Source organism: Mesoplodon densirostris, chromosome 14 (assembly GCF_025265405.1).
Source record: "Mesoplodon densirostris isolate mMesDen1 chromosome 14, mMesDen1 primary haplotype, whole genome shotgun sequence".
In the NCBI taxonomy this organism is placed as follows: domain Eukaryota; kingdom Metazoa; phylum Chordata; class Mammalia; order Artiodactyla; family Ziphiidae; genus Mesoplodon; species Mesoplodon densirostris.
The window spans coordinates 74,863,231-74,889,215 of NC_082674.1; the positions used below are offsets into that span (position 1 = coordinate 74,863,231).

The following is a 25,985-nucleotide window of genomic DNA, read 5'->3' on the forward strand; positions in this document are numbered from 1 at the left end:
GAGGGTTCCTGTCACCTCTTTCCTACTTTGAGACTAAAAAGTTAAGAGAGTAGAGGCAAGTGAAGACCAGTAAATTCTAAACCATGAGGATTTCTTAAAATAGGCCAAAAGGTGTGTGCAGAAAAACTCTGGTGGTCCCAAGGGAGCCAGATAATTCAAAAACCAGGAAAAGAATTATACCTCAAAGACAAATTTTTTTTCCCAATGAGTCTTCCTTCTAGTGTATATGTAAGTGTTCTCTTTTTGTGAGCCTAAAAAGTTATGTTATCTTACATGCTCAGAGCCTTACTGAACGCAGTTGGTGAACTGTGGATTTGCTTGGGAAGCTTTGTTTTGTTAGGTTTTAAATGAAAGGAGAGCAGAGTCTACGCTCTCTTGGTTAGCATTTAAAGAGAATCCTAAATGGGCAGAAGACCTAAATAGACATTTCTCCAAAGAAGATATACAGATGGCCAGCAAACACATGAAAGGATGCTCAACATCGCTTATCATTAGAGAAATGCAAATCAAAACTACAATGAGGTATCACCTCACACCAGTCAGAATGGCCATCATCAAAAAATCTACAAACAATAAATGCTGGAGAGGGTGTGGAGAAAAGGGAACCCTCTTGCACTGTTGGTGGGAATGTAAATTGATACAGCCACTATGGAGAACAGTATGGAGGTCCCTTAAAAAACTAAAAATAGAACTACCATACAGACCTAGCAATCCCACTCCTGGGCATATACCCTGAGAAAACCATAATTCAAAAAGAGTCATGTACCACAATGTTCACTGCAGCTCTATTTACAATAGCCAGGACATGGAAGCAGCCTAAGTGTCCATTGACAGATGAATGGATAAAGAAGATGTGGCACATATATACAATGGAATATTACTCAGCCATAAAAAGAAATGAAATTGAGTTATTTGTAATGAGGTGGGTGGACCTAGAGTCTGTCATACAGAGTGAAGTATGTCAGAAAGATAAAAACAAATATATGGAATCTAAAAAAAAAAAACTGGTTCTGAAGAACCTAGGGGCAGGACAGGAATAAAGATGCAGACGCAGAGAATGGACTTGAGGATACAGGGAGAGGGACAGGTAAGCTGGGACGAAGTGAGAGAGTGGCATGGACATATATACACTACCAAATGTAAAACAGATAGCTAGTGGGAAGCAGCCGCATAGCACAGGGAGATCAGCTCAGTGCTTTGTGACCACCTAGAGGGGTGGGATAGGGAGGGTGGGAGGGAGACGCACGAGGGAGGAGATATGGGTATATATGTACATGTATAGCTGAATCACTTTGTTATACAGCAGAAACTAACACACCATTGTAAAGCAATTATACTCCAATAAAGATGTTTAAATAAATAAATAAATAAATAAATAAAACATTATTTAGCTTAAAAAAAGTATATTCTGAAACTATTGCATGTGAAGAGACAGTATGCCGCTAAAAAGTGTAGGGAAAAAAGTATTACAGAGATGTATCAGGAAGTCCATCAATTAAAAGAATTTTGTTTAAAAAAATAATAGATAAATTATTTAAAAAAAGAATCCTTTTTGCAATGACCTAGAGAGGTAGGATAGGGAGGATAGGAGGGAGGCTCAAGAGGGAGGGAATGTGGGGGTATATGTACGCATATGGCTGATTCACTTTGTTGTACAACAGAAACTAACACAGTATTGTGAAGCAGTTATATTCCAATAAAGATCTGTTTAAAAAAAAGAGAATCCTGTAAACGTCTGGAAAAGCAGTTTCCCTCTGATGGTGATGTCTCTGTTGTTTAGAGAATTTCAGGACTGAATTATATACCCAAGCACCAGCAATACATCATATAATAATTGATTTTTATAGATTAACTCTACCTCTTAATGATGATTTTGCCGCTGACAGTTTGTTTTCATATAGTTTTATTTCTTTCATTTTGCTCAGTTTTACACACCACACTTCATTAGTTTTAAGATATGTGTGTTTTTATCATTTAACATCCTCCAAAATTGGACTGTGTGTTATAATCAGTGGAATGAATATATTTGTTTAATTGGCAATATTTTTTTTCTTCGTAAGTATATAAAATAATAATGCATCTTTTAGGTGATGTCATCTTATTCAGTAAACTATAGTGGTTTTGCTACATTATGGTCTGTTAACTTGTCAGGAAATTCCTCCTTATGAAACCAAGGGAGTGATGAGAGCCAGTTTTTCATCTAGAGAAGCAGATAATCACACAGCTTTCATAAGAATAAAGACTAATGCTTCAGACAGCACAGAGTTTATCATTCTTCCAGTTGAGGTGGAAGTTACCACAGGTGAGTGGATGACTAAAGGAGCTGCAAGTTTGTTTTGGTTTCAGTACATCCTACTCTGGCGAAGTGAAATATAATTGTTTATTTTTCTTTTTTCCAAGCTCCTGGAATTTATTCCTCAGCTGAAATGTTAGATTTTGGTACACTGCGAACACAAGGTAAAAAAAGAGTGTCTTTATAGGTCTCTTAAAAAATCCCTGTATTCATTGCTGAATGGCTCTACTTTAATTCCTTTGTAATTAATTCAGCTTTGAAAGTTACTTCTCAATGGGTTACATGATCTGCTTTTGGGAACTCAGAGCCCTTAGTGATTTATACCCCATTCCTCTGAGGGATACCACTGCTTACAAGATGGGAAAGCAATGTCATGGGTAACTTAAGGCTTCTAAATGGAAGATTGAGGTATCAAGTAGTTTCTTAGTTTCTTAATCCAGTTTCTCACCTGTTTAGTTATGCTGAATCTTTTCTTTTAATAGTAAAATAAAGGAAGTAGAAAGATTGACTTCTGGATTTTTGTTTAGATATGGATTATTCAATTGCATTATAATAACGTAATGTTAGAAATTGGTCCCCAATGGTCAGAGAAAGAATTCAAATTCTAAAATTGAAAATAACCAAAAAAGGATTTATTAAGAGAAAAGTAAGAGTACCTGTAATATGGGATTCCTGTGGGCCATATGTAATTAAAAATTTGGTCGTTTAGGATTGAAGACCCATTTTTGAAAATTAGATTTGGTTTTAATATAATAATTTTATATTGTACTTTACTGAATTGCTTCATTATGCTTTGCTGGAAAACTAAAAGATAGTGATAATAACATCAATTTCATTGAAAATTTTTGTTTTGTTTTGTTTTTTGGTCCGATTGTTTAGGAGGGGGCAGTTCCTATAGTACTCACTGTCCTTAAGAGTAAGGCAATTCTTGTCTAGGAATGTGATTGTCACAGTCTTTTTATAAATGTGATCGTTATTCTAGCTCACATTCTAAAATACATTCCGTCTGATATCTAAGAAGAGAAAGATTCTAACTTGCTATAAAGCATACCATTTTAAGAAATATTTTCTTTTCCTCAATTTTAACAGATCTACCAAAAGTTTTAAATCTTCATTTATTAAATTCAGGAACAAAAGATGTACCAATAACAGTAAGTTTTTACTTTTTTTCCCCTAATTTATATATTCTTTGTTTTTAAACTTATGACAAAGTTTAAAATGATTAAACTCTTGCTCTAAAGGAATTCTTTTTTGTGGTGACCTGGTGACACTTTGGTTCAAAGCGTGATACAAGAAACCTGTTCTGCCTCTCTAATCACCAGATTTTCAGGATGAGAAGGGCATGTGGACAATCTTCTCCAAGCTAAGTGTGAACCAAAGTTCATGAGGTTCCTGTTTAGGCCTGTAGAGTCTGATAAATCCTAGGATCTGCGTGCCATATGCAAAGAAAAACGGGTTGTTAGACTTAAGGTACGATTAAGTAAAAAGAGAGAAGAAAAGATTCAGATGAATTGGAAAGAGAAATAAGGAAGCAAAGAAATATGGTAGGTAGTGGTTGAGTGCTGTTAACATTTGTCTCTGGTACCCCTTCTAACCCGTAGCTGCCATAGTTACCCTTGACAGCACACTGTAAACTAGAGTCCTCTCTCCCCCTCACACATACTCGCAGAACAGGTGACTTTGATGCCTTGTAGTGGAAGTGGAGTGTCATGAGATGGTGAGCAAGGTCACTGTGCATTAAAATGTAGTTACCTGGGATGACCATCTCTCCCATCACTTGGGGTTTGTATACTCTCTTCTCTTTGGTCTCTATTCCACCAGTTGGTGGTAAACTCTGGGTTTGGGCAGGGATGGGCAACAGTCTGTGAAGTCTCAAAGCCCATCTGATCTATTTCATTTTATCAGAGTTCTCTGAATTTAGGTGTTCTGACCTCAGCACAGGTTATAATAAAAATACACTGCTTTCCTCTTCCCTTATTCTCTTTGTAACTTGGGAACCTCACCAGGAGGTGAGGCTGTGAGCTAAAGCAAAATCTGGGTAGACCTTGCTCACTAGTAGAGTCATGTCTGAGCAGTGTCCTGCCGTATGACCTAGTATTTCTTCCTGCTAGGTAGGAGAATTGGGGGTGGGTTAGGGGAATGGAGTCTGGTAAAGCAGCGGTCCCCAAACTTTTTGGCCCCAGGGACCGGTTTTGTGGAAGACAGTTTTTCCACGGACCAGGGTGGGTGTGGGGGGATGGTGGGGGATAGCTCGGGCGTAATGCGAGCAACGGGGAGCAGCAGATGAAGCTTCGCTTGCGCACTGCTCATCTCCTGCTGTGCGACCCAGTTCCTAACAGGCTGCAGACTGCTTCTGGTCTGTGGCCCGGGGGTTGGGGACCCCTATGGTAAAGAACTTCCCCCAATCTGCAGTGGAGCTGAAACTACCCCAACCTGAGGTTCCTAGCACTCCAGTGTTAGGCCGACTGAGAGGGACCTGCTCTGCAGGTAACTGAGTCTGTTGGGGTTCATGCCCCTGCTCCTCGGTGAAGTCTTCAAGGGCCTGGGACCCTTCCACAGATGACAAGGAACAGCTCCTTTGACCTAGCCACTCTGATACTGTATTTTTCTTTAAAAAAAAAAAACCACATAATGCTGACTGTTACTGCTATATTGAGGGGTTAGTGATTGTTTTTGCCTCTTTAATCTGTATTGAAATTTTCACAAGTCTATAGAAAAATGAGCAAAATAAGAGCAGTATAAATATTTATTAAAATATGAGTGTGTATATGTTAACATAATTAACATAAAGTTGTAAACACCCTTTCTGGATAAGGACTATTCTGAGATAATGTCGTTGTTTCTTTGACATTAAAATGTTTGTTGTTTTATTATTAAAGGTAGTAGATAGTTGGGGGAGGGTTGTTTTTGTTTTTTTAATAGAATAAGTGGGCAATTGTTCTTTCCTCTTCTGTTTTTAGGGAGAGTTTTTGAAGGATTGGTGTTAATTCTTCTTTAAATATTTGGTAGAATTCACCAATAAAGTCATCTGGGCCTGGATTTTTCTTTGTGGGAAATTTTAAAATTATTAATTCAATCTCGTTACTTGCTACAGGCCTGTTCAGATTTTCTTTTTCTTCTTGAACCAGTTTCAGTAACGTATGTCTTCCTAGGAATTGTTTCATTTCATCTGAGTTGTCTAATTTGTGGGCATACCATTGTTCACAGTATTCCCTTATAATACTTCTTTTTTTTCCTGTGAGGTAGGTAGTAATGGCCCATCTTTAATTGTTGATTTTAGCAATTAGAGTCTTCTCTATATTAAAACAATTGGGGGGGAGGCTTCCCTGGTGGCACAGTGGTTGAGAGTCCACCTGCCGATGCAGGGGATGCAGGTTCGTGCCCCGGTCCGGGAAGATCCCACATGCCACGGAGCGGCTGGGCCCACGAGCCATGGCCGCTGAGCCTGTGTGGCCGGAGCCTGTGCTCCACAACGGGAGAGGCCACAACAGTGAGAGGCCCACGTACGGCAAAAAAAAAAAAAAATTTTGGTCAGTCTAGCTAAAGGTTTGTCAATTTTGTTGACCCTTTCAAAGGACCAACTTTTGGTTTTGTTAATTTCCTTTTATTTCTTTTTCTTTGGTTTGATACCAAAATACCCTTTGTTTTATGAATAAAGGTAGTAGATAGTAGGAATTTCTCCTTCCCTGCCACCAACATCCTCACATTTGCAAAATAAAAAGTTAGAAAACCTCTGTTAGACTTCCACACACACAACACACACACACACACACACACATTTTAGATTTTACCAGTGAAATGCAAAGGCCTAAGAATCACTGCTCTGTTACATCATTTTAAAATCTCACTTTGTACTCAGAATTGTGATTCATTTTGTTTAAATTTTCTAGTTTACTATATCAGACTTTCCTCTGTAATGGAGCGTGATTCCTTCTGCTAGATTTGTCCAGCTTGCTTTGGCTACAACCTCTTTATGTTCTTTGAACTTCTTGGTCCTGGATTTGTTCTTGAGCCCAGTTGGCAGCATGAAGCACAGTTACTGCATACATGATGATGTGCACACAACTCTCTTCCCAGCCCTTTCCTGCCCGCATGCTCCGGGCACTAACCTCCACGAAGGAAAACTCCTGAAGCACACCGTCTGGCTGTACGTCCTGGGATTCAGCAGCACATTTGCCTGTAGGGCAGACGCTGCCTATTGGTGGATCACTTGCCATTGCCTCAGTTTGAGATGTCAGATAATTTTTACTTTTTATGTGTTCTGCACGCTGTTTGTCTCTTACTGGTTTCTTCTGTCTGTGGGATGCCTTGTACAGAGGAGGAACTCTCATGCTTTTTGGGCAGACTTCAGGCCTTGAAGTCACTTCTCCAAATGTGAGGGCTTAGAGATTTGATGGGAAAGTGCATTTACTTAGCCCAAGCATTCTGGTCTAACTTTATACATACAATAAATGGACTCAAACAAATGTCTTTTTCAATAAACATTTTCTAGAAAAATGAAATTAGCAATTCTAAGAATGTGAATGAAAAAATGTAATTCATTTGATAGGTAATTAAATATAAATAGGCCCATGTTCCTCCTTTTCTCTTTTATTAAGGAGTTTTAGGATACATTGTAAGTGAACATTTTTGTTCTTACCGTGGGTTACACATATCTAGGTTCTTTACACAGATTACCTTGTTTGATACAGCTCTCTTGTAACGTACACAGGTCCTTGTTTTCCAAATAGGGAAAATGAGTCAGACCTTTTTATTTATCTATCTATCTATCTATCTATCTATTATTTATTTATTTATTTACTTATTTATTTGTGGCTGTGTTGGGTCTTCGTTTCTGTGCGAGGGCTTTCTGTAGTTGTGGCAAGCAGGGGCCACTCTTCGTCGTGGTGCACGAGCCTCTCACTATCGTGGCCTCTCTTGTTGTGAAGCACAGGCTCCAGACGCGCAGGCTCAGTAATTGTGGCTCACGGGCCCAGTTGCTCCGCGGCAGGTGGGATCCTCCCAGACCAGGGCTTGAACCCGTGTCGCCTGCATTGGCAGGCACATTCTCAACCACTGCGCCACCAGGGAAGCCCAGACCTTTTTATTTTTAAGTGACTTAATGCGACTGTAAAATGTACAAGTTACATGAAAGTATATTAGGAATATAATGATACTTATTAATCAAGTCTTTATGAATATATCATTTTATGTTCAATATTCCTATTAACCTATTGATTTATGTATATGTGTTTAGATCTACATTTGTATCTACCTATGTATGTATTTTCTTCTAACATCCGAAGCCTATGCTCTGCCAGTGTTTTGGTAGTTTTATCTCATTTCCTCATTCATCCCTTCATTCACTCATTCAGTAAATATTTAATAAGCATCAACTATATGCTAGCTTCTGTGCTAAGTACTGAGAATACAGAAGGGAATCAGACAACCAAGGTCTTTGTCCTTACTGAGCTCATTTTTTAGCTGGGAGACAGACAAACAGGTATGCAGCATAATTGTAAATTGAGAAATAAACAGAATGGCATGTAAGTCGGGGAGGGAGTTGGTTTAGATAGAGTTGTCTCTGAAGAGCTGACGTTTGCAGTCATAACTCAAGAGTGAGAGGTAGGCGCCCATAAGAAAAGCTGGTGGCCAAGTGTTCCCATCAAAGGGATCAGCAAGTGCAAAGGAATAGCTTTGATGTCAAGGGAAGCAAGGTTGGGGGGCTGGTTTGAATGGAAAAGGTGAAGGCTGGAGAGTCAAGCAGGGCTTCCTGGGGCCCTGGGAGGGGTTTAGATTTTATTATAAGTGCAATGGGAAATTACAGAATTGTAAGCAAGAGAGTGATGTCATTTGATTTATGCATTGTAAAAAGTCAGTGTAGCTGCTTGTGGAGAATGAACTGCAGAAGGTTAAAAATCTGTTGCATGGTCCACTTGAGAAATGATGGTAGCTTGGACTCCTCGCCTTATCAGCCAGGGGATGAGCCCATCTACCATGGAAACTGAGTTTTAAGAGAGCTTCCCAAGGCTTTTCCTGTATTTTTCTCCATAATATGCCAGACCTAGAGACTGGTACATTTTTTTAAGGGTCCCTCCCTCCCTCCATTTCACAAATATATAGAATTTTAGGATGAGCTCAACAATGCTAAAACCCAGAGAGTTTTTAAAAATTCCCCTTCAGGGAATTCAGTCTCTTCATCTTTCAAGATATAAGACCACTAAAGGAAGCAGCTCCAAATATAAGTTCCTCACCTGTCAGTGGACAAGATGCCCAGGTCCAAGCCTTCCTGACATTGTCTATAATGCAGCTTTGAGAATATGGTTTTCCTCAATATTTACAAAGCATTAATACTATATAAATGATGGAATAAGTTTGCCTGAGATGTCTTAAGGCACCTTTGTATGAAGTTTCCTTGCTAATTAGTGAATAAGAATCATAGCTGTACTTAATTAATTTTACCAATGTCAACTTGACCTGAACCTTAGCTCATTTGTGCACCTACTGTTAAAAATACAATCCCTATATACTGAAAGGTTATTTTTCTTGCTTGCTCAAAGTAGTTGAGTAGTTTCAGAATGTCCTGAGCCTTGAGTTTCACTTGAGAGTTACGGAGCATTAGTTGGGTATGAATGTCGTGAGAAAGGCTGGAACTATTGGGTTGGCCAAAAAGTTCGTTCGGGCTTTTCCGGAACAAACTTTTTGGCTAACCCAGTATACTTTGAACCTGTGCAAACTGCCTTTCCTGGGAATCTTGCCATATTTTTTCCACTTCTTGATTATCTTTAAGTAAGCAACAGTTAGTGACTGGTACTAAAATATATTGTTAGTATAAATATGCTTATTACAAGTTAATGATTATTTATTATTTTTCATTTAAAACCATCAGAATGAGCCAACTATTTAAGTGTTTTGCTTGTTTGTCTCTCTTTGTTTTTGTTTCCTTGGAAAACAGGTTTTAACTGATTGGGGGATTTTTTTTCTTTTAATGGTAACAGGTGAACAATTTAATTTAGACCATTTGTATAAAACAGGAGTCAGTTGAATATTATTTTACAGTTAGTGTGACATGTTTTAAGGTAATAATACTGAATGTAAAGTTTTCCTCCGGTAAGAAAAATCCTAAAGTGTGTTTCATGTGAGAAAAACATTTTTTTCATCAAATATTTATTCTTAGTTCTTACTACTTACTGTGACTATCTATGGTAATAGATACCATTGCTTAGCTGTTTCTGGCATGGGGTTGTGCTTGTTACTGATGAACCACCACTTACATTCTTTAAGTGTGTTTGAAAATGGTCAAGGTTCCCTTGCTGCTGTATCATAATCAATAGAGCAAGTGAAAGAATTAGGAACCGTATGTGTCCTCTGTAAACTGTAAGGCTTTATACGGTCATCTCTCTAACAAATCCTGACCTCAGGATAAATATGGCTAATTCAAAAAAAAACCCAGCATAATTAGGGACTTCCCTGGTGGTCCAGTGGTTAAGACGCTGCACTTCCACTGCAGGGGGCCCGGGTTCAATCTGGGTTCCTGGTTAAGGAACTAAGATCCCACGTGCTGTGTGGTGCAGCCCCCCACCAAAAAGACAGCAAAATTAATAGAATCACAAAATTTTTCAGATAGGTGGAAACTTAGAAAAAAATCTAATCCAACCCCTAGGATTTTATGGGTGGGAGAAATAAGGCCTAGAGTAAATGGGCAGCTTACTCAGACTCACACTGCTGGTTAAATAGTTAGTATCCTTCTGTTGTAAACTCATCACTCTGGGTCTCACATGTACTTCTATAATGCTTTCCTTTCCTTCGGAAAAAGTTTTTAGTGTAGTGTGATGAAACCAAATGAACCTTTTGTCCAGTTTGTAGTTTATCTTAAAGTCAAACCGCTTTGTTTTACTGTTAAAAATACACACACACACACACACACACACACGTATACATATATACATACATACATACCCTTCAAGGAATGAAGAGATTCATACTTTAAATGATTGCTAATAACAGGAAGCTTATTGATAGTAAATATATTGATATGAACCAGTCAACTCCCAGCTCCATTAGAGATTCAAAAGCAAATGAGGGGCTTCCCTGGTGGCGCAGTGGTTGAGAGTCCGCCTGCTGATGCAGGGGACACGGGTTTGTGCCCCGGTCTGGGAAGATCCCACATGCCGCAGAGCGGCTGGGCCCGTGAGCCATGGCCGCTGAGCCTGCGCGTCTGGAACCTGTGCTCCGCAACGGGAGAGGCCACAACAGTGAGAGGCCTGCGTACCGCAAAAAAAAAAAAAAAAAAAAAAAGCAAATGAGGAGTTCTCAAAGAAGAAGAAAGAAAAAGAGTTAAAATGCTGGGAAAGCCTGAGGCCAAGAGCTAAGGCAATTAAGATTTCTAGCACAGGAGACTGCAGGGCTATCATCCCAGGCCTAGTAAAGACACCCGAACAGCTGAGGACTAACAGCAGTGGGAAGGGAGGCGCCCTGCTGACTGGGACTAAAAAGCAGTGTCTGTCATCACTCTGTATGTAACCACCTTTGTTTCCTATGATTGAAACACAATGCAAGAGACTGCTTTTCCTCACACTCTTCTGAGGTGCTTCTTGTGCCTTCAAAGGACTGTCCTTATTCTCTATAGGCAGATTCCACCTATATAAATGAGCAGAAAAGGTGGGTGGGAAGCTGGGGGAAGAACCTGGTGGCTTATGGGGATCTGATTGTGCCCATGTTAGCGGGATTGCCTGATGAGTGTTCCTTTCTACTGGAAACATCTCGCTTTGACAAGTTTATAAAGCCCCTGAAAATTCAGCAGAAATCCCAGAAGTGTTCTGAAATCAAAGTAATATTCAAATTGCATTCTAAAAGAAGATTTTTGATCAAGACTTGTGTTCGATACCATGATTTTCATTAGTATATGTTTGGGCAGTAGGATGCCAGGTGAAGGGCCCTGGACCGAGTCAGGACAGCTGGTTTCCAGTTCTGTCTCTGGATGCCAAGCTGTTGAAACATCACTCAATATTGCAAGGTGTCCTTCATCTGTAAAACAGGGAAGGAAGTTGGTATCTTTAAGGGCCCTTCCCATGAAAAATGCTTTGTGTCAGTGCGGATTATCATATTAAAAAAGTAACTGCACTTAAATAGTATTTATTTTTTAAGCTTGCTCAAAAAGTGCAAGCTTTTACTGTTTCGTTGTTGTTGTTGTTTTAGGTTTAGTTGTTTGAACAGAAAGCTCTTACTTTGTTAAGTTGAAAGCGTTCTGACCTCTTCCAGGTTGCGCGTCCCTGCCATCCGCCTCCTCACGGTTCACCCCACAGCTGGGAGTGCAGACCCTGTCATAAGTCCTCATGTCCCCTTCTCTTATACATAAATTAGGCATTCATTTAGCAAATAAATACCTTTTCTTCTATTTTATGTATTCATACCCATTGTACTTCTTACAGTCGCTTTATCATTTTCCTTCTGGTCATCGTTTTATTTCATAAAAATAGTCTAATGAAGTTAATTTGAGGTCTTAACAGCTTAGCCAACTCTATTTAAAGGGACCACATAAAGTTAAACTTTTCAAGTTTTGATTCTGCTTTACTTTTCACTATAAACTGAACGACTAGACTAAAATAATGCTATGTAAATTTTTCTCTTTGCAGAGTGTTCGACCTACACCACAAAATGACGCTATAACGGTACACTTTAAACCAATTACATTAAAAGCTTCAGAAAGTAAATATACCAAGGTTGCAAGTATCAGCTTTGATGGTAAGTATTCAACTTTTTCTCTCTGATAGAGTGCTCTTATTTTGATAAATTAGAAGGCATCTATGTTGACATCTTAATATAGAAACCCAGACCATTTTACAGTCAGATTTTATAGTACTGGTTAGGTTGGTTTTTCTTGTAAATCATCACCAACTCTTATTTGATTGTTTCACGAAAGAAAATATTATAACTTCATAAACCTAAATTAATATTAGCAAATACATTAGGATTGGAATTAAATTTTTGTTATCTGGGCTCTTTCACATACATACCTATTATGCTTTGCCTTAATTATGAAGTCATTAATTTTTTTAATTAAGTGAATATTTGAATTTCAGAAGCATGTTTGAATTTAAGAGCAGAAATAAAGTATTTTCTGTAACATTTCCATATATTGGCTTTTGTTAACAAGGCAGACTGTCCTACCTAAACTAACTGCCTTCATGATAGAATTGTCAAATTAGATAACAATTATTTCAAACATGTATATTGTGTATTTTGACATTTGAAATATTAACCCAGACTTTAACATATCTTAATAGCATGTTTTTATTCAGTTTTGCCCACTTTACTAGAACATGTACTGAATTTGCTGTCATAAAATTTTTTGAGTAGTGACGTAATGGCTGTCTAACTGTATATGTAATTTAAATTTAATGAAAGCTGAAACTCCAAGTGGGACTTTTCTCATAAGGGCACGGGCAAGTGAGGAGCCCTGAAGCTTAAGCTTTGGCCTCATGATAAAGCCATCTTTGCTCATAGTCCACATTTTACAACTAAGCTCCTCATCAGAAGAGAATATTTGGTCACTGAGTGACCTACTGAGTGTGGCACAGTGTTTGTGAGAGCATCTGTGCTCACTCCATGCACATGGAGAGTCTGGGGAGAATCTGGAGCAACTGCACAGTTGGCTGCCAGCACAGTGTTCATCCTGTGAGCTCAGAGAAAACTCCCAAAGAAGTTAAGATTAAATACATGACGTACTTCCATAGTCCAGCTGTCAGGAAATAATCAGTATTGTAGAAGGCTTGATAGCACAGATATTTCCAAATGTGTGATAAATTGTCTTCTGTGTTGCTAAGATACCAGCCATGACCACCAGTATCAGTGTCAGTATCAGTAGGTACATTGTCTTCCCTTACGGAGAAACAGAGAAACCAGTAATAATTTCTGACCCCAAGAACCACATGTAGGACCTACCCTTCTGATAAATCCATGGAGTGGGGGGTATACACTGGGGCAGCTGTGCTGTGTACTTCCCCCCATTCTTCTTTTCCAGCTCCTGTATTGACAATACAGTGACTATTTCCACTGAGATAAATGAAAGTCAGGAATGGTGGTTCTGAGATCACAGACTCCAAAATAAGTGTTTCTTAAAGAAATGATTTAAAATTTAACACAGAGACAAGGGAAAGCATCTTTTAAAGCAGGTGCTACATTTCTTAAAAGTGGTTTTTATTATTGTGGGAAAATCCCTCCACCTTTCACCTCCCACCTCTCCCATCACCACCCCGGATTCCAGTACAAATGGTATTACCCTTAAGATTGCTGTGAAAATCAATCAAGAAATGCTTGTTTTACTTAACTTTTAAAATTTTCAGGGGAACTCCCTGGCGGTCCACTCACCTGGGTTCAGTCCCTGTTAGGGGAACTAAGATCCTGCAAGCCGAGAGAGAGGCATGGCCAAAAAAATTAATTAATTAATTAATTAAAAATTAAAAATTTCAGAATGTGCCATGAATATTAATTCCACAGTGTTCACTTACCAAGCAAGCATGTCTCATCAAGTCATGATTCTTTATGATTTTTTAATTTTTTTTTTTTTTTCTTTTTGCGGTATGCGGGCCTCTCACTGCTGTGGCCTCCCCCGCCGCGGAGCACAGGCTCCGGACGCGCAGGCCCAGCGGCCATGGCTCACGGGCCCAGCCGCTCCGCGGCATATGGGATCCTCCCAGACCGGGGCACGAACCCGCATCCCCTGCATCGGCAGGCGGACTCTCAACCACTGCGCCACCAGGGAGGCCCTATGATTTTTAACTGAATTTTCTTGAGGTTTTGACCACTTCATTGCTAAAATATAACTTGATAAGATACTATGAAATGCCTAAATTATGGCCCTTGTTATCAGCCTTATGTCAGAATAAATAGCAAAAGAAAAAAAAATTTAAAGTATCCAGAAACGGCTCTACAGTAAGCAGAAAGAAACGAGGTTTAATGGGAGTTTCAAAAATCTGAATCTGCACCGTCTGTACAGAGCCGCATACTAGGTGTCATACCAATTTTTTTGTTATTCTTTTTTTGTGCTAAAGTTGGATAACAAACATTTGCAGAACTTACATATAAATTCTTCTCATAAGTGGAAGTGTTCCTGAAGTACTTAAAGGGGATAAAGATACACAGCTTCTTTATTTGCTTTGGAAAGAACATCTAATGGGTACACAGATTGGATCCAACTGACTCTTTTCTGTAATTCCAGATGGAATAATTCAGAAGTGCTACAAAACTTAAAGGTTTTACTTCATCTGTGAGGACAATATGATGGCAGGGAGGGTATATGCCTCCTCTTACACTATAGGTTAGGGTTGGCTAATACAAAAAGTCAGAGCTCATAACTCTTGACATTTTTTTGCACCAGGCTACTTTATTGGTATTTATAGCAAGACTCTGGCCACACAAGGAATGTTATTTCTTAATCCAGCTGTAAACCAGCAGTTCTCAGTTTGGGGGGCTGGGCAGTTTTGCCTCCCAGGGGATGTTTGGCAATGTCTACAGACACTTCTGGTTGTCACAGCTGATGTCTAGCAAGAGGCCGTCCTGTGCACCGCCCGACATCCCGCAGAGCACAGGGACAGCCACTCTGCCACCCAACAGCGAGTTTACCTGGCCTAAAATGTTCGTAGTGCCAAGGTTGAGAAACCCTGCTGTAGGTAAAGCCAAAGCTTATGGCTGTAGAGAAGTAGCTCAGATATAGCGCTTTTCCTCCTGAATTGTGTTCACTTGCTAATTCCTTACCTGTTTATCCCATTACAGGAAAATTTAAATATCTTTCCATTTTTGTATGAAAAATGTGATATTTCAATTAAAATGTTGTAAAAGTATTCTTTGTGCCAGTTTGAAAGCTCAGCTTCTTAAGATTTTGTCAGTCCACATGCAAAGTCACTCTCATCCTCCTCTGTATAAACTCTTTGGTAGCAAAAGGTGACAGATTATGTTTTATGTTTCCTTTCAGCATCAAAGGCAAAAAAACCATCTCAGTTTTCTGGGAAAATAACTGTTAAAGCAAAGGAAAAGAGTTATTCTAAACTTGAAATACCATATCAAGCAGAGGTTTTAGATGGGTGAGTTTTTCTTTAAAATAAACTTTATAACTTTGTATTAATCAGTAAATTAACTTTTTATTAATCAGTAAATTCATTGATCTTAGCAAAAGAGTAGCCAAATTCATATAAACTCCACGGAATTCGTGTTGAGAAGAACAACTTCAACTATAAAGGAGAAAAATCTCCTGTATTTTGTTTATTTTTTTTACTTTTTTAGAAGAAAGAGGTAAATGGGATGATATGATTTGGGCTTAAATGAAGTCTTAATGATTCCATAATACAAGAGAAAAATGAATCTGTGATTTTTAAACCATTTGAACCATTTCCTTTCTGTAATTCTTTTTGTAACATGCAAGTGGCTCTGGCTTGTTATTAAAGAATGTTGTCACTTGAAACAAAATCATTTATATTCCTTTATAGACTCGTTAAAACACTGTTCTAGAATTACAGCTTTTTATAAATGGGCAATAATATATGTAGTTCATTTTCTAATTATACTTTAACCAATAATAGTTTAATGTCCAGCATGGCAGGGACTCCATGTGGTCAACCACTAAAATGTTTATAGTCTTAATTCTTTAATAACAGTCCTAATGCTGAACGTAAATTATTACTCACAGCAAAAGAACTTGGATTTTAAATTAACACGTGGAAACAAAAATAATTTATTTTGTTTTTGTTTTTTTCAAATAGTTATTTGGGATTTGATCACTCTGCAACACTATTTCACATCCGAGACAGTCCTGCTGATCCCGTGGAAAGGCCAGTTTACCTCACTAACACTTTCAGTTTTGCGATCCTCATTCATGATGTGTTGCTACCAGAAGAAGCCAAAACAATGTTTAAAGTATGTCTGGGAACCCTTATACTTTTAAGTTTACTGATCTGCCAAGCAAATGATGCTGACACATTGTTTTTTCTCTCCCATCATTTCCTAGGTTCACAACTTCAGCAAACCAGTCTTAATTCTTCCAAATGGATCAGGATACATTTTTACTCTGTTTTTTATGCCATCCACATCATCCATGCACATAGATAACAATATTTTACTTATTACCAATGCCTCTAAGTTTCATTTACCTGTGCGGGTATACACGGGTTTTTTAGATGTAAGTATGCTATCTACCTTTAAAATTTAAACTCCCTACACGTCTTTTGTGTTTTCAACTACTATCAGGCAGTTGTGTTGCACACACTTAAATTTTGCTATTTCTGTGCTTTACAAGTTGTCCTAATTCCTCCCTTGTCGGTACTTACAAGATTTTCACCCTCCCAGCGGCCATGTCTCCTCACGATGCAGTTGACTCTTCTAGTTACGCCTCTGCTTAGATCTTTTCCACGTTCCACTTTCTCTTGGTTTTGCTTTTAAACTGTCATAGTCATGGGGAAGCTAAAAACAGGCTAAGTGGAAGAAAGATAATAAGCAGGGAAGAAATACTACAGGGCGGGTGAAAAGAAAACTCTGTAGGGAAGAGATGACCAAAACCAGGAAGTGCAAGAATGAAGAAGAGAACCAGATAAGAAAGAGGGAGTAGATGGGAAAGACACAGCTGGAATCGTCACCTAAATACGGCAGGAAAGGAAATAAAGGTCTTTCTAGTACAGAAAATAAGCCAGGTAAAAAAATCCAAACAAAGCTGTGCCTAAAATTATCAATGAAAGAAGTTGGTTAAGAAAGAAAACTGATAGGAAAGATATAAAAGAAAAAAAGAAAGTGAAAACAGAGACATGTAGTTCTCCAAAAAGCTAGCATCAATAAGAATTTTAGAGCTGAAGGGACCGTCACTATTATACCACTCCTTCTGCATTTCTTTTGCTTAAATGATTACTGGTTTGTAGCTGCTTTCATGAATGTGTGATGTTTGCTGAGACTGAGGACTTTTTGCCTAATTCTCCAGGGCTCCACTTAACCTAACCTAGCACTTTAGTTTCCTGCTGCTTTTATGTGCCTTCAGAGGAGAACTAGCAATTCAGTAGAGGCCATGAGTGTTTTCATTTCTGAGTAATCAAAATATTTCCATTGTCCAAAGTTCTTAATTATATATTATGTATGTGTATATTTACATAAAATATAGGAACCTTAGTATATCTTAGTACAGTTACTTTTTCTTGATAACATTCTCTTACATAAGTGTGACTTTACATTTAATCTAGTTCTTTTATATCTTTCCAGTACTTTGTATTACCCCCCAAAATAGAAGAACGTTTCATAGATTTTGGTATACTGAGTGCTACAGAAGCAAGTAATATTTTATTTGCAATTATAAACAGCAACCCAATTGAGGTAAAAAAAATTTGTTTTTATTCTAAGTCACATTTAAGGATTTTATGCTAGTGCCGCAATAATCACTTTCATATCTTTCTCTTTTTTAAGTTGGCTATAAAAAGTTGGCATATCATTGGAGATGGTTTATCAATAGAACTCGTAGCTACTGAAAGAGGCAATAGAACTACAATAATCTCAAGCCTTCCAGAGTTAGAAAAATCCTCTTTATCAGACCAGTCATCGGTAAGTTAACTTTTTTATTGTTTCCTTACACTTAGATAGTAAACCTCAAATAGAAGACTAGTCATCGTAATAATTTTATGAGAGTTACAATAGCACTGGCTATTTGATGTTGAAAGGACCTTATAGGTAGTCTACTGAAACCGCTTCCTTTCATGGTGAGAGAGCCCTTGAGACGCAAAGGAGTTAAGTTGTAACACAAGTGTCCTTACAGGAGAAATTCCCATGGGTAGTAAACTAATCCTGTGTTCACTGAATTCACTAGGCAGAAGAGAGAGCCCTGCACATTGATAGAAGGTGTTTTCAGTTATACAGTAATATTTCTGGTCAATTCTCTGTACTGATTAGAAGAGAGTATCAGTGAGGCAAACATCGTTTGGTGGACCTCTGTGTGGATCTCCCTATATACTTTTACTCTATCTTATGTACAGTTGGTCATAAAAGAGCATGAAACAAGAGTAAATGAATATAGCAGTCTAAGCCCTGACCACTACTGAAAAGAGAACTTGGAGTTTATACCTACTCAGAACAGAATTAGTAGAATCACCTTGTATGACTTCGAAGGAGCAGAACATATGTCATCTGTAGGTTAGCATAGAACTTCTCGTGGCAGTTTTACAAAAGGAAAAGCAAATGTCCTTATGCACAGAGGTTATTGACAAATATGCTTCCATGGAATGCCATAGGTCATAAAAATTGACTTAAACATTTAAACATCCCCCAAAATAGGTTTTTTGGAGGACAATCTGGCAATATATACCACCCCTGGGAATTTTTCCCATGGAAGTAATTTAAAGAGCCAAAAGCTGTGAGAATGCAGATGTTTGTGATAGCATTATTAATAATTCCAGATAACTGGAAACAGCCAAATGCATAAAGTCATGATTGTATGACTGAATATTAAAGCAAATAAAAAGCTATAAATACGATTGTATGTAGAAATTTGGAAAAGGATTTCTGAAAAAGTGGGAAATAGTACTAAATAATGTGTATTCTAATTGCAGTTGTGTGGCATTCAAGCTACATAATCAGATATTGTGGTCGATGTATGGGTGTTTGCATTTTAATAATTTATAATGTTTTAAACTTGATTCATAAATAAAGCCTCCTTTTAAAACAAAAAAGGATATGCCCATGAGAAGTAATATTTGTCACCCCAGCTGAGGTTTTATTTTTAATACGAATAGAGTGCTGGAAAAGGATAATAATGAGACCAGCCATTAATGTGTTCATTTCAGTAATGAAGTTACAGTAAAATTGTATGTATATCTAATCTGAGATGGTTGAATTATACTGTTTTTTATAAGACATTATAAATTAATAATTTTAGGACTCTGGATCATTTCCTCGTACTAAATAACATGTGTTAACACTTACTACTTAAATATGAGAGGTCCACTCAGTAACATGAAGCCTGCTTGAAACTTTAGGGTTTTAGAATTAGGTTTTATATAAAACTGTATAAACAAAAACAAGGGGCAGAAAGATGAGATCACTGTGATGAACGCTTACTTAAAAGAGGAAGTTGTCGTGAGTTGCCAGCTTCAAAATAGCAACTCCACAATATGTGTTTTTTTAAGTTTGTAATGCCTAAACTTTCAACTGCTTTCCACCTGTTTTCCAAAAAGCCAGACCTATGAACTAAATAAGGATCCTGTTCCTTATGAAACACACATTGCCAACAGCTCTCTGCGCTCTTGAGACACATGCTCTTATTTGGCTGGTTAGAGTCATGATGAAAACGTTAGAATTGCACAAAACCAACACAGAAATGCTTATAAAAGGGGGAAAGTGAGTATGTTTGGCATATCAACATTTGTTATTTTGAGGTAAATGTGAACTCTGGGTAAAATATAACTACTACAAACTAAAGTACAACTTCACAAATTGACTTTCATGTTTTTTGGAAGTATCATGATTGAAAAGGTTAAGTGCCAGAAACATCAGCAAATAGCCTGAGAAAACAAGATCCACATTCTCCTTTCTTTCACATTTTTATTGCTTAACTTTTCCTTCTTGCCATGATTTTTGATGTTGCCATATGATCCAATCTCAGTGGATCTGAAGACGTGGTTATTAAAACATGACAGAGTTAAATTCAGAACTTGAAGCATAACCAACTTTGTATGTATTAATACTTGTGCCCAAATGCGGCCAAAGGGTGAGTGGAAGGCTGTGTCCCTCTGCTGCAGCTCTCACCCGCTTTGACCCTGCATGTACACGGTTGGGGTGTGAGGGCCACACCCCTCCCCAGCTTTGCAGCTGAGAAGTCAGCTGTTCCTCAGGGAACCAGTTTTCTCAGTGGCCCATGGAATAAGTATAGTAGATAAACATCCAGGGATGGGCATTATTTTGAGATATTTGTATGTGATGATATGGTAATTCAGTGTTACACTGGTACAGGTTACGATTTTGAAGTCAGTTTATCACTGTAGCTTTCTTTTCCATTTTAATAGAAAACTTCAGCCAGCAAGGCTGATGAATGATTTCATTTCTCCTACATACAGGTAATATTAGCTTCAGGATATTTTGCAGTGTTCAGAGTCAAACTTACTGCAAAAAAACTGGAAGGGATTCATGATGGGGCCATACAGATCACAACAGACTATGAGGTAAGGACTTAATTTATAGGGATTCATGTCAATGGGGTCTTTCTGAATAATTCAGTCTTTTTTTGTTTTTATAGAAACAGAGAACTAAGTTTACTCAGAAAGTTACAGTTTACCACTTTCATGCCTTAAAAACTGAGCTTTTGAGAATAGTTTACAGAATATTGGTGTTCATTAGCTCATAGTTTTCTGATAAAACCGAAATCTTTGGACTAAAAACAACTTCAGAAAAATGCATTTGGCACATTTAGAATTGCTGTTAGAAGCCTGCTTACAAATAGTTGTAGCATTGCACAGACCCTGACTGAAATTCCTGAGACAGGTCTCTCTCTTTTCTGAGGTCATAAATATCTTCCTGTGTAACATTTCCAAAAAGGAAGATAGAGTCAAGAAATCCCATCTTAATTTGAGTTCTCACAATCATATTTACATGTCATTCTAAGTCAAGGAACCAAGTGAAAATCAGTGAACTTTTTAAAGGCTTTTTGTGGGGTTTGACATGTTGCATTCAATGAGGCTTTGAAGAGGCATATTTCTGCCACACCTAAATATTTTGATTTATTATTTCAGAGCTCTTTGGGACGTCGAGCACTGCTAAAGTCAGCAAGTTGCTACCCTTGTTCTCCTATCTGTTCAGTACATACAACCCCCGCATGAAAGAAAACTAATTCAGAATAAACAGAATTGGTCATTTAATAATAAATGATATGTTGGGAGTATGTCAAACTACCTCCAAAAATAAGGAATCCACGTTTATCACTTTTGATAGGATTAAGTACACTTCATATCTTAGCAAAGCATCAGTATCTTTGTGAATTGCAACTAAGAGTATACGAGTTGAGATTCAAAATCTGGAACGTTCAACTCATTTTTTCAAATTAGCTTGATGTTAATTTATTGCTGAGTACAAAAAGTAGAGAGCTATGTAACTTTAGAAAATGCTGGATTTTTCATTCATTGTTTTAGGAGAATAATTGAACTTTACTTTTTAAATTAATAATCTACAAAGTAACCTATATTATGAAAAATCTGTTCTTCATTCCTTCCCTATTGTTTGGTCTTGTTTACCATGTTTTCATCGAATCATTGAGAAGTACATGGAAATTTATTGTATTTCAGTGCATTTTATGAAGCACATGGATAGATTAAACAGTATCCATGGGTGATTTTAATTTTGCTTATCAGTTGGTTAATGCTAATATACATCCCAAGATTGGTTCTTTTAATCCCCCAAAATAACTGTCCCCCTGCAACAACTGTCAGTGTCAATCGCCGACTGAAACACTCATTTCTCTGTGGTTTGCTTCTTCCCTCCACAGATCCTAACAATTCCCGTGAAAGCTGTGATCGCAGTGGGTTCTCTGACTTGCTTCCCAAAGCATATGGTTCTTCCACCTTCTTTTCCAGTAAGACAGTTCATTTGTAGCCTTCTTCTTGCTAATTTTTTTTCTCTTTGCCTTTATGTTCCTAGAATTCAACAATAAAGTCAGTTACTCTTTATTAATCACTTATTTTAAGGTAAGACATTGAACCAACTTCTTTAGGAGACATTACGAAGAATAAGAAATAGTCCCTTCTCTCAAAAAGTTTTCAGTCTAGAATGAGAAATGGGCCCATGATTCATAGACGTAGAGCAGGATGTAGAAATTGCCCTAAAAGGTGAAAAATAACATGCTGTGGAGAAAATACGTATCTAATTGATGAAGGTGCCATGTGAATTGGCTTGGAATTTCTCCTGGCAGGGAGAGACAAGGGGTAGCAAGAATGGCATTCAGGGCCCAGGGAACAACCTGAATAGAGACACAGGCAGCAAAGTCTGAGATGGCTTTAGGCAGTGGTGAGTCGTCCAGTTTTACAGGAATGCAGGGAAGTTTCAAGAGAGAAGATGGAATGGTACCTTGGAGTGATAGCATGAAAAAAATGCAATGCACTTAAGTCCATGAAAATCTAAAGTTTTTGAGCAGAGGCTGGACATTGTCAGAGTTAAGCTTTCAAGACTAGCTCTCTGGCAGAAGTAAATGTAGGACACGTCTGGGAGTAGCACTAGTGTGCCTGGAAGCCAACCCAGAGACTCTGGCCAGGGTCCACAAGGAAAGAGTCAAAGGGAGGTTTGAGCTTAGGGCGTTGGCAGAGGCAGTAGATCGCTTTCATACCTCCACACCTTTGCTGCTCACCTGCCTTGGCTGCCCTTCCTCCTCTCCTACCTTCAAGAACTCCTGCATGTCTTTCAAGATCCAATTCCATTGTCATTTCCTCTCTGAAGATTTCTTCACTAGACAGTACTTGTTATTTCATGTGTGCTTCTGAAACAATTTGAGATTACTTCTCTTGCAGCAAGCCTCACATTGTGCTGCCAAAGTTGCCTTATGTGTTGGTCTCCCCAACAAGACTCTGAGATCCGGTGGGAAAGAGATGAGGGATCTTATACCCCAAGTAGCAGATATCTAGTAGATAATGGGTGGATGAAGGAGCAAAATAATGAAAAAGAGAACATAGGCAAGAGACATTTCAGATGAACCGTTTGAACTGTACTTGAATTTCTTGAGGAGGTCATACTAATGGAAACAGGTATGGGTAGGTAGGTAGATAGAGGACTCCAGAATATGACACAGAGTTTGAGCCTGGAGAACAGGGAGGAAAGAAACGGGGAAACCAGGAGGCCACCTTTTGCAGGAAGATAGTGTAGTCGATTCAGGACGCCTTGGAGCAGATGGAAGTGTCTCTCAGCTGTGGTAGGAGACCTGACAGGTTAAGAGAAACAGTACATTGCAGATTCTTAATGCTATATACGATAAAACCTAAATTCAAAATTTAGCTCCTTAAATATAAATTAGCTTCAAATATAAATTTGAATTAATAGGTTCAGCACCCCTAAGTTTGGGTCTTAATTAAATCTTTGTCTTCTTATCATTCCACTTTGTACGACTATACAGAACTCTTGACTTCATTATTTATCCAAAAGAACCTTCAATTTCCTTTTCAATCCATGATCTCCTTGATCCCTGCATAAATCCTGGAAGGGAATAATTCAGTAGATGACAATGTGAAAGGCTCATGGACAGAGTAAATGAGAAGGCATCTATAAAAACAAGGTGTTGGTTTTGCAGTACTTCAGATTAAGCTTTCAGGTATCTTCAGATGGCTTATAGGATCAGATATTTGCTTGGAATTACAAATTAACTTGATAATTGGTCTTAATTGGGCTGCTGTAACAAATTACCATAGATTGGGTGGCTTAAACAACAGACATTTATTTCTCATGGTTCTGGAGGCTGGGAAGTCCATCATCAAGGCACCAGCAGATCTGGTGTCTGGTGAGGGCCTACTTCCTCGGTTTGCCGATGGGCATCTTCTCATTGTATCCTCGCACAGCCAAAAGAGCAGACAGGGAGGGCAAGCTCTTGTGTCTCTTTTAAGGGCACTAATCCCGTTCATGAGGGCTCTACCCTCATGACCTGATCACCTCCCGAAGGCCCTGCCTCCTGATACCATCACACTGGGGGGTTAGGATTTCAACATGTGAGTGTGGGGGGGCACACAGACATTCAGCCCATAACAGTCATGAAATTCTGTAAAATCTCTTATCAGATGGAGACTACTAGAGCCAAGTGATGAAAACTTCATACTTCAGAATGAACATTTCAAATAACTCACAGTTTAATACTTCATATTTGAATACCATTATAAAATGAACTTCTGTATCTGTTACCTCTTTTGATCCCCACCATTCCCCTGAGAGACAAGACGTGGACACAAGAATAGTAGTTATTACAGGTGCATGAAGACCAGGTAACTGCCGGGAAGACACAACTGGTTGGAGGCCAAGCCAGGACTCAGCATAGGCTTCTGCTTTCTTCTCTTATGTGCTTATCCTCACAGCAGCGTCCCCACCCTCTAACATCTTTCTACTCTGGTTAGACTGTAAATGTTGAGTGTTAGTCTTAACTGCACCATCATTCAACTCCTTTTACTGTTCATTTTCTTAACTTCTTTGTCTTTTTTTTTTTTTTTTAACGTTTATTTATTCAGCTGTGCCAGGTCTTAGTTGCAGCACGTGGGATCTTTTAGTTGTGGAATGTGGGATTTAGTTCCCTGATCAGAGATCAAACCCAGGCTCCCTGCACCGGGAGCGGGAGTCCTAACTGCTGGACCACCAGGGAAGTCCTGACTTCTTTGTCTTTCAATACCAAATATTAGACCAGCAGGTCTGGTCATTTTAGAGAGTTCTTCAAATGGCTAGGAATCAGGTTATAGGATTCTGGTTCTGTATTCAAACAAAAGAAAGTAAAATATTATAATATGATTCTTACTGATGATTATTTGAATCATGTAATTTTTTATTTAAAATCTGGTACCCTGTCATAGAGAGAAGCATGTAGCTGATAAGAGCAATCATTCGTAATTTAATGATTTAATCTGTATGCTGTTTTAATATGATGCTTGATAACCTGTGTTTTTAAAAAATGTCTAATTTCTCTTTGGCACAAATAGTATTTTTCTTTTATAAAGAAAATAGCTTTGGATTTTGGAGTTCAGTTATTTCATCCTGAATTTGGATACTTTTAAGGCACCCCGGGCCTTCGTATAATCAAACCTTTCTTAACAAACTGACAGTGACTGCTTCCTTTATTCAAAGCTAGCTCTGTACCTTTGTTAGTATGTGAACATTTTTACTTTAATTCATTTTTACGAGATTGCAGAGATTTGTCCTGCCAATTTATCTGTAATAGGCCATAAAAACAACAAAATACATATATTGGGAGGAGGGGCTCTGGTTACAAATGTAAAGTTTATCAACTTTTGAAAATTCTAAATGTCCTTTGAACTTTGGTTTCCTAGAAATATGTCTGTCAGCTCTAAAGTGTGTGTTCTGTAGAAAATCTACCATTTACAGATGAGTTTGTTTGTTTTCTTCCTTCAGGGGAAACTAGTTCATCAGAGTTTAAATATTATGAATTCCTTCTCACAGAAGGTAAGGATCCAGCAAATACGCTCTTTGTCAGAAGATGCACGATTTTACTACAGACGATTACGGGGCAATAAGGAGGATTTGGAGCCAGGGAAAAAATCAAAGGTTTGAAAATGTTGTACTTGCAAAAATTCCCATCCATTAGTACTTTGTTATTGTGACCTTCTGTGGATTTGGGATTCATGGTTCTCCTGTGCCTCTTTCTAGATTGCAAACGTTTATTTTGATCCTGGACTGCAGTGTGGGGATCATTGCTACGTTGGCTTGCCTTTTCTGTCCAAATGTAAGTTATCTTGCCGATCTCTCTCATGTGCTTCACTCCCTCCCCAGAATACTCTTTAATAAAAAAAAAGACGGCCACTTTTAAGGCCCATCCCTATCTCTTGATGCTATAGAAATCATTTGAAGGGCTGAGTATGTCATACCATTTGTCTCCTTGGTTTAGCTGAACCCAAAGTACAGCCTGGTATAGCCATGCAGGAAGACGCTTGGGATGCTGACTGGGATTTGCATCAAAGCCTGTTCAAAGGATGGATGGGACTAAAGGAAAATTCAGGCCATAAGT

At 38.3% G+C, this 25,985-nt stretch overlaps 1 protein-coding gene across 2 annotated transcripts in view; it reads left to right on the forward strand.

Moving 5' to 3' along the window:
* The window catches only part of TMEM131 (transmembrane protein 131), a 199,288-nt gene that overhangs the window by 119,339 nt on the left and 53,964 nt on the right, over positions 1-25,985 (forward strand). For both annotated transcript variants that reach the window (XM_060116828.1, XM_060116829.1), the window contains exons 9-22: positions 2,152-2,302; positions 2,401-2,457; positions 3,383-3,444; positions 11,908-12,016; positions 15,246-15,354; positions 16,030-16,183; positions 16,275-16,445; positions 17,510-17,620; positions 17,711-17,845; positions 20,350-20,454; positions 21,771-21,857; positions 25,373-25,525; positions 25,628-25,703; positions 25,866-25,983. In XM_060116828.1, coding sequence (XP_059972811.1) covers positions 2,152-2,302; positions 2,401-2,457; positions 3,383-3,444; positions 11,908-12,016; positions 15,246-15,354; positions 16,030-16,183; positions 16,275-16,445; positions 17,510-17,620; positions 17,711-17,845; positions 20,350-20,454; positions 21,771-21,857; positions 25,373-25,525; positions 25,628-25,703; positions 25,866-25,983 — 1,598 coding nt within the window. The remainder of the gene's footprint in view (positions 1-2,151; positions 2,303-2,400; positions 2,458-3,382; positions 3,445-11,907; positions 12,017-15,245; positions 15,355-16,029; positions 16,184-16,274; positions 16,446-17,509; positions 17,621-17,710; positions 17,846-20,349; positions 20,455-21,770; positions 21,858-25,372; positions 25,526-25,627; positions 25,704-25,865; positions 25,984-25,985) is intronic.